The sequence below is a fragment of the Excalfactoria chinensis genome, chromosome 10 (genome assembly GCF_039878825.1).
Source record: "Excalfactoria chinensis isolate bCotChi1 chromosome 10, bCotChi1.hap2, whole genome shotgun sequence".
Lineage (NCBI taxonomy): Eukaryota > Metazoa > Chordata > Aves > Galliformes > Phasianidae > Excalfactoria > Excalfactoria chinensis.
In genome coordinates, this window is record NC_092834.1 from 2,510,719 (window position 1) to 2,526,350 (window position 15,632).

The 15,632-nt window shown below is 51.2% G+C and overlaps 1 protein-coding gene across 3 annotated transcripts; it reads right to left on the reverse strand.

Annotated features, from left to right (window-relative positions):
• Positions 1 to 256: 256 nt before the first annotated feature.
• LOC140256984 (programmed cell death protein 7-like) lies at positions 257 to 15,415 on the reverse strand. 3 transcript variants are annotated; one of them, XM_072345931.1, is made up of 7 exons: positions 13,218 to 13,268; positions 12,698 to 12,785; positions 8,772 to 8,927; positions 6,650 to 7,369; positions 6,229 to 6,426; positions 3,976 to 4,077; positions 257 to 3,242 (listed from the first exon to the last, which is right to left on the reverse strand). In XM_072345931.1, the coding sequence occupies exons 3-7, from the start codon at positions 8,901 to 8,903 to the stop codon at positions 3,108 to 3,110; spliced, it is 1,287 nt and encodes a 428-aa protein (XP_072202032.1). In that variant the 5' UTR covers positions 8,904 to 8,927; positions 12,698 to 12,785; positions 13,218 to 13,268; the 3' UTR covers positions 257 to 3,107. The 3 variants fall into 3 exon arrangements, with proteins under 3 accessions (XP_072202032.1, XP_072202033.1, XP_072202030.1); XM_072345932.1 differs by lacking the exons at positions 257 to 3,242; positions 3,976 to 4,077; positions 6,229 to 6,426; positions 6,650 to 7,369 and adding exons at positions 13,764 to 13,902; positions 14,660 to 15,415 and having other exon boundaries at positions 8,789 to 8,927; positions 13,218 to 13,454; XM_072345929.1 differs by lacking the exons at positions 257 to 3,242; positions 3,976 to 4,077; positions 6,229 to 6,426; positions 6,650 to 7,369; positions 8,772 to 8,927 and adding exons at positions 12,295 to 12,440; positions 13,764 to 13,902; positions 14,660 to 15,415 and having other exon boundaries at positions 13,218 to 13,454.
• Positions 15,416 to 15,632: the final 217 nt, after the last annotated feature.

Here is a 15,632-nt window from a genome sequence, read left to right on the forward strand (position 1 = left end):
TCAGCACCAGCACCAGGCTTTGCCCAGGGGGTGATTGGAGAATGGCTGCTCTCATTCCCCTTGTGAAACCACACAGTCATTACTGTTGGAAAAGACCCCTAAAATCATCAAGTCCAACCATCAGCCCATCCCCACCATGCCCACTAACCGTGTCCCTAAATGCTTCATGCTGCTTGTGCCTCAAGGGAGATGGGGACGAGGACTCAACCCGGCAGCCATGCACCCATCAGACCCCAAATAATGCCCGGCTGGGCTCCCATGCACCAGGCTCGCTGTGCTCCTCATATGAGGAGGGAAGGGAATACCAGCTGGATGCCTGAAATACTTACACTGCTGACCCTCGCCAAGTTCTCAGTGTTTTCAAAACAGAGTGCATTAGAAAAGGGAAAAAACAACCAAAACAGACAAGAAAACCAAGCTTGCGTCCATGTCCTTATTTAAAACATTGTATGTGTCTGTCCCCATTTGCCCTCCAACCCGTGCTTGGGACAGGGATGTAGCAACCACAGCCTCAGCACCAACCCCAGCCTGCAGCGATGCTCAGGAGCAGCCCCACACTGGCTCCATCCAACAGGGCTGTTTTCCACCCGCCTCCATTAGTGCTGTTGTAACCTCATGCCTTACCCGGAGAGGAATTCAGAGGAGCTGGCAGCACTCGCCAGGCACACTGCGAGCATAAATCCCATCAAGTCCAATCCATGCTCCCTTCTCAGACGAAGTCCATTAACATTTTATGCTGTCTTCTCCTAATTGGAAGCAGAACTCTTGTTTCAAACCATGCTAAGTTGAACAACCAGCTTAAGGACTCCATCAATATAAAGTTCAAATAATTCTGTTACTCAAGTATTTACGGCGAGCTGCTGTAACTAACCCAAGGCCATTTGATTTGGCAGCCTCCCCCATTCCTTCCAGCTCCAAAACCACCAAGCAGCACAACTTCTACCCTGCCTTTGGATATCGTTTTTTCAACAGTTCACAAGCTGGCAAAGATCATGACACCAAGAACAGATTTTTACTGTAGAACCACTGAAAAATCCAGTCTTAGAATCACAGAGTCAATCACTAAGCTTGGAAGTGACCTCCAAGATCATCCAGTCCAACCGTCCCCCTACCATCAATATTTCCCCACTAACCCACGCTGCTCAGTACAACATCTAATTGAAGTTGAACACCTCCAGGTGTGACTCCACCACCTCCCTGGGCAGCCCATTTCAGCACCTGACCACTCTTTTGGAGAAGAAATTTTTCCTATTATCCAGCTTGAAAGGAGATGACGTAGCCCAGCAGCAAAGCAAATAGATTTGACTTCTACTTGGCAGTCTTGGCAAGTGCTGTTGAGTGTGGCATGGATGTTCCAAAAGAGGAGTAACGTGGCTGCATCTGTGTCATCAGACTGTGGTACAGACTGTAACACAAAGGGAAGCAGAAAGAGGCTGTTCATGCCTCTGCAAGCGGGGGAAAATAACATGAGCCAGAGTGAGAAGCTGTTCAGCCTTTGCACAGTGAGTGGGCACGGTGCTGCAAATCTGCTGCACCAGGACTTAGCACTCAGTGTTATACACTGCTGGCACGAGTACAACACCATTATCTGCCCCTTCCAATCTTAATGGCGTCTACTCTGCCAAAGATCACAGTTAGAGCTGGTGCAGTCTATCTAATCATGGCTCAGCCTCTTGCAAGTTTCTGTTGAAGTTGACATCATCTTGGCAAGGCTGAATGTAACAAAAAGCTGCGTGTAGAACGGACTTGCCTTATAAGGGCCATATCAAAAATAAGAGCTTGTATAACGAAGCAAGAACTCTGCAGGAAAAGTAGAGATGGGTGCTCCCATAAGAGCCTGGGAGCTCACTGTGCGGGCAGGCTCAGAAAGCACTGTGCTTTGGAGAAGGATGACTGCCCCACGTTGGCAGATTTGGTGCAAGGAAGTCAGGAGAAAGCCACTCCCCACAACAGCACAGCATGAATGGATGGATCTGGATCCACTCTGCCACCCCATGCCCCATTGACCGCAGTTTCCCTGTCCTTTTCCTAGCAGAATATCTCCCTTGGCCATCCAAGGTAGATGTCGATCACAATACCGGTATAAAACACTCGCTCTTGGGTATGGAAAGGTCAATTCCATGCCAAAATCTGGATGCAGATTGTCATTGCCACTCTGGCACTTGGCAAGGACGGAGGCAGCCATGGAGAACTGCACCTGTGTGCCAGTGTTTGGGAGCTGACCAGAGAGACGTGGAGCAGGAACACGCTGCATCAACTCAGCTGAACTGCACTGGGCAAGGAGATGGCTTGGAAGGACACCGTGGAAAAGGGTAATACTTTCAGACTAATTAGGAGCTGTCTCTGCTAGGTCGCGCCAGTTGGCATTTTCATAGGAAAAGACATTAATAGTTTTTATAAGAACCCCTCCAAGCATTTTTACTCGGATAAATTACATCTGTAGCTAATTGACAGGGAAAGAATGTACTTCGATGTGAGAACATCATCCATCGCTCTGCTGCCAAAACAAGAGCAACGTCTCCTAAGGCGATCCGAATCTCCTGCTGTCCATACTTAGCCGTGCACAGGAACTCCCCCAGGCACCCACATTCTCCTGATCTCAGTGTTTGTGCTACACCTGGTTTCGAGCCACTGCCTTCACCATTTAGAGAAGCACCCTTTGAATTTGCTTAATACAAGGCAGAGGTGAGCCAGTCCTCCAGCTCTCTGTTCAGGTTTCCTGAGCCTTGCGTAAGACATTCTGCACTGTCCTGGGTCAAAATCACACATCAGCTATTTAGAGCAACTGCAGCCCATGTTCTCTCTGTACCCTTCATTGAGCTGTGCATTTTTCTCAAGTTTCTAGTTCACGAGGAGCTGCTGACATCTACATTTCCCATCACAACATTCAAATGTCATAAAGTCTGCTGTGAATCTTCCCGAGAAAGGAAGAACCAATGTGCCTGCAAAAAGCACTCGGCTTCTGTAAAAACTATCAGGTCAGATGATCTATATCATGGTGTAAGAATCCGCATGTGGCTGTATTTGTAAACGTGGCCCACGAAGGGATGGGCAGCAGGATGCGTCCTGCTCTGGAGGTGCAGATTCCCCTTTGGTGCCAGCCACACTCACTGCCTCTTCATCATGAGCTCTTCCAGCGCCTTGTCCCTCTGGTTCCCACAGAGCAGGAGGACTTCTTTGATTTCATTTTGCTGGAAGCCCATGTCATTGAACTGAGCTAACAAGTGCAGGAATTCAGCTGCCTGGAAGGAGGGAGAGAAAGGAGCGATGTTACCACCGGGCTGTAAGGACGCATTCACCGTGGCATTTCAGCAGGCTCTGTGCAGCAGGGCCAGATAATCCCATAGGGTTGTATTACTGCTGAAGGGCACCGTGGATCCTGCTGCCAGGACAAGTGCTGGCTTATAACAGTCTTTATGCACTGTCTTTCTCTAGTTAATAAAGTCAGCCTCTAACTTCACTTATTCTTCATGAAATTTAATGCACTCATGTGTTTGCGCCGTGGAACTGTCACACCAGATTGGGGAATTCCTGACACTCATTGCTCCTCTTTCTCCCATTGCTCAGGGTGAGTCTCACCACCACAGCTCACACATCCTGCACCAAGGCAGCACCATCCCAGTGCTGAGCCTTGTACTGGGGGCAAGCAGGATCCTACACCAGCCCAAACTGTGGGACTGCTGATGGGGACCAGAGCATGGGACAGCACCACAGTCCTGCTATGGGATGGGAGACAGGAAGCATGCCTGGGGATGGGATTCCCACACCAGAGAGTCATGCTCACACAGCATGGGGTGAGTCGGACCTCTGCAAGTCCTTATGGCCACACATTGCTCTCCTGAGGCTTTGAGCCCGGTTTGCAGCCTGTGTGGGTTCACTTCTTGCAGAGTGATGGGTCTGACCTGGTGGGTTGAGGCACTGGGAGGCAGGGGATGGAAATGGACAAAACACAAAAGGCTGCACTGTGCTGCTGACCTTCTTCTCCGAGTACTGGAACATTTCCATGGCCTCCTCCACCTGCCCCTCCTCATAGCCCTGCTTCAGCAGCCGGTCACAGGCACGGAGGTAGCCCAGGAACTGGAAGAGAGGACAGTGAGGATTAATGCATCCTGATCCCAAATGGATGGGATGAATGGGAATAACGGGAAGGGAGGATGGGAGCAGAGCAACACCTGAACTGTCTGAATACAAAGCAAGGATCTACAAGTTGTTTTCTCACTTGGCAGAGCCCATCTGGGTGAAATGCCAGGTGCGTGCTGATCTCTAACCCCATCCAGACCAACATCCCTTTGAAGTTCCCAGCCCCAGGCCCCCGCAGGACCCGTGCGAACTCCCCACATCCCCAGGGGAGGCCTATGTGCTCTCAATACTAAAAGTAAACAGTTATTTTTGGCTTTCTTCATTGTTCTTGGAGTGCTGACAGCACAATTCCCAGCGGTCTCTTTGGAATACCACGAGAATCATTCACTGTCCAAAAAACACACGTGACAGACCATAATAAATGGGCTATACCATAGTGGAAAAAAAAAAAGGAGATATGAAAATGGCCACCTGGAGAAATGGTGAGCAGCCCGGGGGTCTCTGCAAAGCTGTGCCTGCCCCATCCGAGGAGAAGCTGACTCATATCTCCCAGCTCCACCAGCACTCAGACCTCCGCCCTCCTCAGCTCTGCTGTAGCCAGGGAAGGGGATGCAAAGACCATAAAACACACGACAAGGGCAAAAGCAGTCCCTCAAATGTCAGCTCTCCTGTAGCAGAGCAAGGACTGTACAAAATGTCGGCCCTAAGGAGAGGCTCATTAGCACAAGCATGAGTTATGCTCTGGTTGTTGGCATTCAGAACCTGGCTTGATTTTCCTCATTATCTTTCTAACTAAAACCCGAGATCATAGCTGTATTTTTTGCTACAAGGAGTCACTCCCCATGTTCCAGGCAGAACACAGCCAGTCTTGGCAATCTGACACGCTGTTCAAGCCACGCACGAAATCCGTGCTGCTGTCAGCTACATGATTTTTATCATTAAAAAAAACCCAAAACTATCCTCAAGACTAAACAAAGCCAGTTTTTATGTACTTCGACCTGCTTACCTCCCGGGTTCAGCACAGGGCTGACTGTTCACTGCAGAAGGAGGAGGAGGTGATTCTGCTCACCCTACAAGGAGCGTGGTCAAGGGCCAGCAAGCTCAATGCTTGGTTTTCCAGCACAAAAATGCAATGGAAACATCCAATAGGCATGAAGGGCTGCAGCGAGCTTCTACACACCCAAAACATTGCTACCCTGCAGCAGATGTCCCCACTCTCAGCCCCTTGTGCTGGCTGTTTGGGGAGGTGGGTGCTTACAAGGCTTGCTGTCTCCCCAAGGTGGGCTCTGCCAGCTTTATTTGATACCATAAAGAAATGGAACCATTTTTGGCTACCATCTGGTGCCACAATCAATCTTCATGTTTGAAGCTGCCATTGACACATGCAGAAAGTTTACGTGACACTGGCAAGCAATGAAGAGCATCCACAGCTTCGTTTTTAACTTGAAACATATTTTCCAGGAAGGTCTTAGCCTAATATGGTAGTTTTATGCTTGTAGCAGTTGTAAGGCCTAGCAGCGCGTACATTTCATCTTGGAAGCATGGGGCATAAAATGGAAAGATGGGAATGTCTGGTGGAGAAGACCCTGTATTTTGGCATATGAGGCAGACCCTGTATTTCGGCACATTAATCATCCCATTGGGAGAATGGGAGCCCTTGCTATGGTTGCATTCGGTGACCCAAAAATAATGCCTGTTAATAACACCAGATAAATCCATCCTTGGGATATTCCTACAGTCCTGTGCTGACAGAATGAGCCATGAAAATGGTCACAGGAGCCCAACAGCCGAGAAAAAATGATGCGCAGAAAATTTCCATATACGGGGGCAAGATTTGCACTAGCAGGACATTGTGCTCCATGCAACAGATGGGGAAGATAGCAGAACCCGCCTGTTACTGCTCAGTGACAAGCTGAGCGCGACTCACTGAGATGGCATTACAGCAAAACTGCTGCCATTTGATCCAACACAACACCCCGCTCTGATACCAAAGCAAGAAAAATAGCTTCATTTTCCCCAGTGCAGAAGAAGGGAGATCACCACGAGCAAAAGGGAGTCACTCACATCACTGTAAAAATATGCATTTTGTTACCAAAACGCTTCCCCCAAAGCATCCCACACCATTTTGGCTGTGCCAGCTCCACCAACCTGCCCCAGGCTCTGCCTCCCGGTCTTCTGAAGGGTGAGGATGGCTTTGCGGGCCGGGTAGCCCAAGGCGATGACGGGCTCGATGAGGTCACGCTCCTCCTGGCTCAGAGCTGACAGCAGGTCGGCTGCTGAATCTGGCTTGGCTTTGCGGGACGCCAGCGGCCGTGCCGGGGGCAGGCACGAGTAGGGGCTGAGGGACTGCAAGACAAGACAGAAACTCGTGTTGGCCAGTGGGGATGGATGGAACCACCACCACGGTGCCCAGGTGCAATGGTCAGTCCCCAAACCAACAGGTGATGCAGGCATTGGAGAGCATTGCCCTGGCACTTATTGAGCATCGTTGCCCAGTTTTGGCTCTGCTCTGCTGGCTGGAGCCCAGGACCGGGTGCTTTGCCCTCTCCCCCACCACAAGGCAGCTCACCGGGACTGTAGGCTTGTGCTTGCGGATGGGCGGCATGGAGGCGTTGGGTGCTGCAGGGGGAGCCGGCACCAGGCTGCCCGTGTGAGACACCTCTGCTGCTGGCCCGAACTTGAGGCTCCTGTTGTTTCGGCAGTGCTGGCGGAGCACTGGTGGTATGGGAGCCCCTTTGCTTTCAGCTGTGGCTCTGTTTAAAGGATGCACCAACGCAGCCAGCTTCCTTCTGGCTGCTTCCAGCTCGTTCTTCATGTTGTTGAACAAAACCATGGACCTCCTCTGCTTGCCCGGATCTGGGCTCACGGCCTTGTAGCCATTCTCTGAAGGAGGCTCCAACAAGCCAGGTGACGTCTTTGGTCGGATCTGCTGCAAGCCATGCTGGTTTCTCCTCCGGAGAATGTTCTCCTCCCTGTCATTTTCTTCCCAGGAGGTGGAGGAATACTCATCGTCCTCCCAGCACTCATCGTCCTCTGAGCACCCAGTCTCACTCTCTGAGTCAGAGTCTCTTCCCCGGCCCTGCTCAGCGTTGAGGCTGATGCTGCGCTGCACTGCGCCCTCCTTCACTCTGCTCCCTGCTGTCTCCTTGCCCTCGGAGGGGTCCACCAGCAGCAGCCAGCATGGTGGGGCCGTGGGGATGGCGTCGGTGTGGAGCTGCTGCCGGGAGGTTTGGTGCTGAGAGGCAGCTTCCAGCCAGTACTGCACCTTTCGCTCCAGTGAGAAGTCATGCTGCAGGAGAGCAGTAAGAGCAAGTGAGAACATCAGCATTGACATCCTTGTGGAAGGGGAGATACAAACATGGGGAAGGGGCCAGGGGGCAAAATAGGTGAGGAGCAGCTGAGGGCCCTGGGTTTGTTCAGCCCAAAGGAGGCTGAGGGGAGGACTCATGGAGGCACAGCCCTCAGCTGACAGAGCTCACGAAGCACTGAGACATCGCTCTCAAGACACTGGGTTTGGGTTTTGAGTGGTTGCGTGGAGACAGGGGCTGGGCTCAACCATCCTTGTGGGTCTCTTCCCACTCTGATTATTTTCCAGTTCTCTGACCCTACAATACTACATCACTAACGTCTCTTTGCCATTGGGCACTAGAGCTGCAGGGTTGGACAGTCCCAGCCTTATCCTTATGGGATTTCACTTGGAAACACCCGTTTGCAGCATTATTACTGATTTCGGTTGTATTTGGAATCCTGTTGAGAGGTGCTTTAGGCACGGAAGGGTTCTGAGTCAGTTTGGCTGCTGCTGAGAGGAAAGAGCAGATTGCAGAGGAGGAACAGCCCAAGTAGCACAGGGGTCACACACTGCCTGCCTTACAATCCTTAGAACATGTTTTTGACTCACATCTGAGTGCTTTCTGGGAACAAACAAGCCATGCGTGTCCCAGAGCTCTCCAAACAAGGTCTCCTGGCAGGCAGGCACATTCACAGCACGGGAATGCTGCTGTTACTGTGTGTGCCTGACCCAAACCAAGCTCCCCAAGGAGGACACCACCGCGTGCTTCCAGCACCATGCATGGATGTGTCCCCATCCAGAGTGAGCCGGAGTCCCTGGGGTGGGACAGCAGGGACAGACCCAGCTCAGTGTCACCTCCACTTGCAAACCATCACCTGCATGGAATCCCACCCACAAACATTTTCTTTGAGGAATCCCAAATAAACATCTCCAAAATGGAGCATGTTTTAGTGATGGGGCACCACCAGCCACAGGAAGAGGAACGCCTGGCCGTGCTCAAGGGGATTTTCCCTGCACAGTGCACTGACCCCATCTATGGGTGAGACTGTTGCAGTCTGCTCAGCAGAACAGCAGGTCATGGTGAGAAAGCAAGCAGCTCCATTTTCTGTAGCAGGGCCTGAAACTTGCACTTTCCAAGGACAAATCAAACATTCCATCTAAGAAAGACCATCTTGCAACCCTCCTTCCATCCCATCCTCAAGCTTGGACAGGTTTAACAAAACACAACCACAACCAAAGACCTTCCTCTCACCCACCCTCACAACAGCCTCACGTTCCTACTGGAAACAACCAACAGACAGGACACCGATGTGGAGGAGAGATTTTCCTTCCCTCTCCTTCCCCAAGAAGTGCATCCCTTTGAGCATCCTACCAGAAACAGACTTGGAAGAGACCAACCCACCATGGTGCTCATGAGGATGTCGGTGCAGTCAGGAAGGTCTATGGCTGGTGCTTCAATTAAGGTGTTTTCTCCCACAGAGTCTCCCTCGAGGCTCATGGCCGTCCGGAAGGGCACTCCATCCAGGTAGCTCATTGTCCCTGCCTGATTGCTCACTGCCTAAAGGAGGGTTGAAAACAAAAATGTAATAGGGAAGACTGGAAACTGCACAGGAGTGACACAGTAACTGCAGCAAAGTCAGGCAGGGGGAGAGAAAAATGAGCTGTTTTATGCCATCTTTTGGAGGGATTGCTGAGAATCACAGTGGTGCACAGCGCGGTGTTCGAGGGATGCTGAAAGAACCATTTGAGAGAGATGAGCTTTTAAGAAGCATCTCATTTCAAACGCAGTGATGTTTTTTTAGATTAGGAATAGCAGGGAGAGAAGGAATTCAAACGAACAGAACGGAAAATATTACTGCCATCGCGTAGCATTGAGATCTGCCTTAATGACTCAGTTCAGTGAAAAATAAGCCCCAACTTGCTGCATTAAGTCCCGAGTCCCAGCGATGACAACGTGCAGAACAGTTTCCTTTGTTGACTGGCAAAGTCTGATGGCAAGTCTTCCTCCGACTCCTGGAATCTGCAGCTGGTGCCTGCTTGTCCCACAGCAGTGCCCGCCAGCCATGCTCACTATGCAATATGTAGTTTATGGGACATCTGTATACACAAAAGTGCTTTTACCTTTTTTTTTTTCCCCCTCTGAGAAAAGCACGGACTCTATGGCAATAGATAAACACTCCGCAAAGCAAAAATAAGCAGCAGAATGTATGCGACCTATTAGTGTAGCATGAAAATAAAGGTCTACAATGGGAAAAGTTGAGAAAGGCAGCTCCTCACCTTAGGAAAGGAATGCAACAAACCGCCTCTAGCCTGCAAATTAAGGGTGACACGCAGCAGGGCTCAGCAGCGCCCACCCTGAGCTGACACCAGGATCCCTTAATCCATGCTGCAGCCCTGGACCAGCTTTGCCCCACACATGTACGGCTGCTGACACACACTGTGCAACGTGCCATGGGCCATCTGCTGCCCGGCTTACCATCCACGTCAGTGCCAACAAAGAAAACGCACGGCAACGTCAGCAGAGCTGCCTTGTCCCCATTTTCTCCATCCCGTTAACATCACCTCACAGCCCCTGCCTGCAATAAACAGCCCCTTCCTGCAGCAATTCACCTCCCAGCAGCTGTGCGCACCCATCGGTGCCAGCTGCAGTCACAAAGCAGGGCGTATTTTGCTGTCCAGCACCTGTAGCAGTTTCCAAAAGACCCAGGCTTGTTTGCAAAAAGCTGGGATACCTTCAGGTCCACTACCAAGGCCATACTGAGGTCCTACTGCCTTGTATTGGCATGGAGTTGTCCATCTCTGGGTGCCCTGCACAACACAGCCCAGGGAATGACCCCTTATAACCAACTCCATCTCCTTCCACCACAAGGTTCCCCACCTGGCTGACCAGGAGACACCCGTTGATGTCATCATTTCAGATTTCAGCAAAGCTTTCGTTGTTTCTCATCGCATCCATCTGGAGAGCAGCAAGGAATACCTCGTTATGCTCAACTCTGAATCCTAGGGCTGGATCCGAATACACGTGGCTTTTGTTTTTAAGAGTCAGTATTCAAACGCGCTCATTTTGTGTCTGAGATTCCAAACATTCCTCTTCCTTCAACCGTGACTTCATCCTTTCTCACTCAAAACATAAAACATTTTCAGGCAGGCATCACTAGAAAAGCGCACATTGATTCTTACCGATGGTATCAAGTTATCCTTACCGTTAGATGAAGTCAAGTAGCTCCTCTCACATGGCAGGGAGGACAGTTGCTTTTATACCACCTTCTTATCCACTGCTTAAATCTTTAAATCCATGCATCTGACGAGCGTCTGACTTTGACAATATCAAGATTATAGTAGCTTAAGTGGTTAGTCTGTCTCAGCAGACACGCTGATGGGATAAAGAGCCTAACTACTGAAGCAGAGCATCCCCTGGCCATTTATCTTATTAAATGGAAAGTGCTGATTTTGAAACAGCTCTCATGTTATTTTGCCAGCTGAAACTCCCAGGATCTGATCTACCTACAAAGACTTGGACTGACATGAAGCTAAAAGACATGGCAGGGAAGGGGGGGACGTATGGACACGCACATCAGAACTCTTTGTCTTTAGATGGCTTCATAGTGAGCTGTATTTTGTGGTGCGATGGGTTGGAGCAAGAAATGCAAACTTCTGCAGCCAAACTCCATCTCTATCACAAATTACTGCTTTGGATGCTCGAACAGAAATCAACAGAAACCTTCAGCTGAGGAACTACTGACATAAACCCAGAGTTAAGGGCTCAGTTTATCAGCTGCGAGTAGGCAATCATGTGCTGCCTCCTCCAGGAATTACACAACGGTGATGCTAAGAGATAAGGAATGGAAAAGATCACATCTATTCCCACACATTAGGGCTAAGTGAGAACATGACTGCGGCTCTGGAAAGAAGCCAAGGCAACCTGCGTAGACAAGCAAAGCCCCAAAACCAGATGGGGCCAACAAATAGTCCTGAACACAGAAGGATTTGAAGCCATGAGCCTCTGTCACCTTGTAGGAGGGAGCACTTCCTGCACACAAACCTCTTGCTGACAGCTCTCCCAGTAGCTCGGGTCACATCTGAACCAAGCACAAGAACAAGTCCCTCCGTTGGAGCAAAAACGTCTCAAAAATAACCCAATTTTCTCTGCTCGTTCTGTGCAGAAACCAACTTACCAGAGCTGCACTTGAACCAAATGCTACACAAACCATCTCTTCCTACAGAGAAACAGCTTTGAAGGCAGAACCAAGAGCCATAGCTTAGACTTCAGGTTTTATTACCTTTTTCCCCAGCAGGTTTATTAGATTTCTATCTCTTCACGAGGCCGGCCAACCTATTTCCACACAAGAGGGAATTTTTTCCATGCTGTGGTCCCCGTTGGAGTCAAAATGTCAGCAGCTGCTTTAATCAAGCTCACAAATCGATGTCTTGTTTGTACTTCAGAATCTGTTTAAACTCGTAAGAGCTCGTTTCCATGCACAAAAAGCAACGAAGCTATTTTGAAAGCAATGCTTGACATGCTTCATTTGAGAAGAAAAACACGTCTACTAATGAGCTCTTCAAACAAAAAAAACACCAACAAAATTCTGGAGATTTCAACATCTTGATTTCAGCTTATAAAGTCACTAAGAATAGCACACGGATCCTGGCACAGCTCACCTTGTCAGCAACGTTACTTTATTGAGACAGTGATTTGTTAATGAAAACACACAGCAGCACCGTAACTCTGTGCCATGAGAGGGCCAACAGCCTCGGAGTCACTCAGGTATCTCCTTGCAGGGCTAGAAAGCAAAACCATCCCTCACAGTTCTTTTCAAGGCATTCCAGACCCTGGCTATGGGACTCCTGAGCACAACCAGGACCCAGGTACCACCTCCTCACTAGATCCTCTCACACTGACACCACCAATGACAACAAAACTCTCCTCCAGTGCAAAAACAATTTATTTCGGAGTTATCTGACAGCAGTGGCCCAAGTGTCATTCGTGGGGAGAGTCGGAAGAACCCAGCCAGGAGGGATGCAGCTTCCTTCGGGGTGATCAGCGGGCACCAAGTACTGATCCCATTCGTGCCTTCAATACAGAAAGGTGTCTGAGAGTGCAACCAGCACAAGAGATCTTCAGCAGTAACATCACATGCACACAAACATGTTTCTTCATACCAACCAAGACACAAGACTATAAACCGTGCTCCGTATTTAAGTGACAAAGAAGGAACTGGAATAGTTCATCACACGGCCAAAATGGAAGTTAACAAACCGTAATACTGCAACTTAACAAACAATACTCGTCACTTGAGACACCAAAACAAAGACTGTGTGTGCTTTTACCTGATCTGGATTAGAGCTGCTGCAGAAAGCTCAGCTTGTAAGTAATATTCCCTGAAAGGTTGCAGCAGATGGGCGAGAGGAAATTCATCTGTTAAAACACAGACATAGAAATTGTTTAATACACCAGAGTCCTTTGATCCCACTGTCTGAGAAGTTCCATGTTTGCTGACTAGTTTGCTGCTCCCCGGCCTTAACTTGAAATCCTTACCTTTTATTTTCACGTTATGCACATTCTCGCCCTTCCCAAAGCTGTCAGAGCGAAGCTCAGACCAGCAAAACTTTTCCCTGCCTCCGTCCTCTACACCACGGGAATGTATGGACACTGAATTGTTACAGATCACACAGACTGCACTAACCAAAACATCAGAACGAAGCACCTGCTGCACGCTGGAAGTCTTCAATCTATTCTGTTTATTCCCACTTCAGCGTAACCTACAATCTCTTTTGTGCCTGTAGTTTAAACCCAACACCTAAGAGTTGAAAGCAATAAACACGGTGAAGTCTGACAAGCAGGATTTACCTGGATCCCCAAACAGCTTGGAATCAATGTCACGCTTCTGCTGTAGGAGCTTTTCCCTTTCCTTCTTCTCTTTCTTTTCCATTTCTCTCTTCCTTTCTTCCTCCTGTTCTCCTTCCAACATCACCCTCAGCGCTCTTTCCTCAGCTTCATACAGCTCTGTGCGATTTTTGAGCAACGCTCTGAGACTTTCCACCTGATTTTCAAAGGCTTCGTCTGCTGAGGGAGGTGGACAAACGCCTAAAGAGAAGGAGAACGAACATCATGCTTTCAGATTCACAAGGAGCTGTTATGAGACTTAAAAGCAGAGCTGGCAAAATCTCTGACAGGCACAAGCTAACGATTATCTCAACAGGAGTTTTTTCTTCTGGTAAGAAAGAGCTTGGAAGCATAGGAACAGTCACTGCATCCAATCTGCTGTTCTGCATCTTACAGCTATCCTTGCAGAACAACATAATGGCAATAACTAATAAAGAAACAGCTTCTCCAAAGTGCACCTTCCACACCCCGTTATTTCCTGTGCGCGCCATTAGAAGAATTCTAAGTAACCTTTCTTGGCAGCAGCTTCTTTCCTCAGTTTCCGAAGCTTTTCTAAGGAGCCCAGGATGTCCACCATCCTCTTGGTGTCTGCCTGCTTCTTCCTTACTTCAGATAAGACGCTGTCTGCAGCAGCCTTAAGCTCCCGCTCCTGCAAAGGAAAGCAAAAGGATGCATGAATTATCCCACACAGACCAGAACGAAAAGGTACCGTCAGAAACAGAGTCCCCCTAACAACATAAACATAAACAGTGCTGACTTCACAGCTGTGCAGTTACGGCCCATTAGCACGCCAGTCTGCATACAACACTTTGCATATCAGCTGCTCTCTGCCACCCCAGCAATGGGCCCAGCAGACCAACAGAGATGAATCTCTGGCAACCAATGGCAGTGCCAACACCACTTCCCATTGAGCTTAATTTGGGTGGGTTTCTGTTGTTATTTTATTGCTTTGGAACATGTGCCCATGTCCCTCCGTGCCACAACTCCTTCAGGGATGGCATCCCCACCAGCTGGGCACTTTGTGCTGGTGCAGCACTGCTCTTTCTGAATAGAAATGTCTCCTAATATCCAACCGGATCCTCCCTGGCCCAACTGAAGGCCATCACCTCTCATGATATCGCTGTTAATGGGAGCAGAGGCTGACCCCACCTCGGCACAACCTCCTCTCAGGAGTTACAGAGAACAACGAGGTGCCCCCTGAGCTCTTCTCTGATGGACCTACACCACTCAGCTACTGCTCGTGGGGCAACATTCCAGACCTGCCCCTATATCCTCCTTATTATGAGGGCCCTAACGCAGCACGCAGCTGTGGAATCCATCCTCTGCCGCTGGCACGGCCGTGGGCTGCTCCATTGGAGCCTCTGAGCAGAGCCGCGGAGCACCGGGCCGAGGCGGCTCTTCCGTACCCGGTTCTTCTCCTCCACCTCCTGGATGCACTTGGCCCTCCATCGGTCGATCTCGGCCTCCCGCTCCGCAGCTCGGGCCGCCTCCTCCTCCTTGGCCGCTCGGGCCTCCCGCTTCCTCCTCTGCAACCGCTCCCTCCTCTTCCTCGCCTTCTCGGCCTTCCTGCCCAGCTCCCGCACGTAGCCGGGCTCTCTCAGAGGCCGCACGGTGTCCCGCAGTCCCTCCAGCAGCGCCTCGGCCTCCGCCCGCTCCCGCTCCCAGCCCCGCTCCCGGCCCTCGGCCTCGCGGCTCCGCAGGGCCCGGCACAGCTCCGCCAGGCGGCTCACGGCCCGCAGCGCCCGCACCGCCAGCTGCCGCCCGAGCTCGGGGCTGGCGCCGCCGGGAGGCAGCGGGGGCAGCGCCGGAGGGTCGCGCCGGGCCAGGAACTGCTCCAACCATCGCTCGTCGCTCCGCCGCTCCGCATCGTCGTCAGCGGCCTCCGGGTCCCGCGGGGGCGGCGGCCGCTCGGCCGGAGGCCACGGGGGGAAGAGCGGCGGGACGGCGGGACTGCGGAAGAACGGAGCGGGTTCGGAAGGAGGAGGGAGGAGGAAGGGAGGGAGAGCCGGGCGGGATGCGGGGAAGGGAGCGGGAGGCGGCGGGAACGGCGCGGGGACCTGAGGGGGGAAGGCGCCGAACGGCGGCGGCGGCGCAAAGCGGCCTGAGAACGGCGGCGGCGGCTGCGCCATCTCGGACTCACAGCGGGCGGCGACTGCGGCAGCGCCACCTGGCGGCAGGGAGGAACCGGGCTGGGGGCGGAGCCAGCCGTGGGGGCGGGGCCAGCGCCGTCCGCTCGCAGCCGTGCGGCGGGTGGGGGGGAAAAGGGCCTCCCATGGCCCCACAGCCCCCGGTCCAGCCATCAACACCCACACACCGTGCCCACATCCCTCCGTGCCACATATGCCCGCTGTTCTTCACACCCGCAGGAGCAGTTAATTA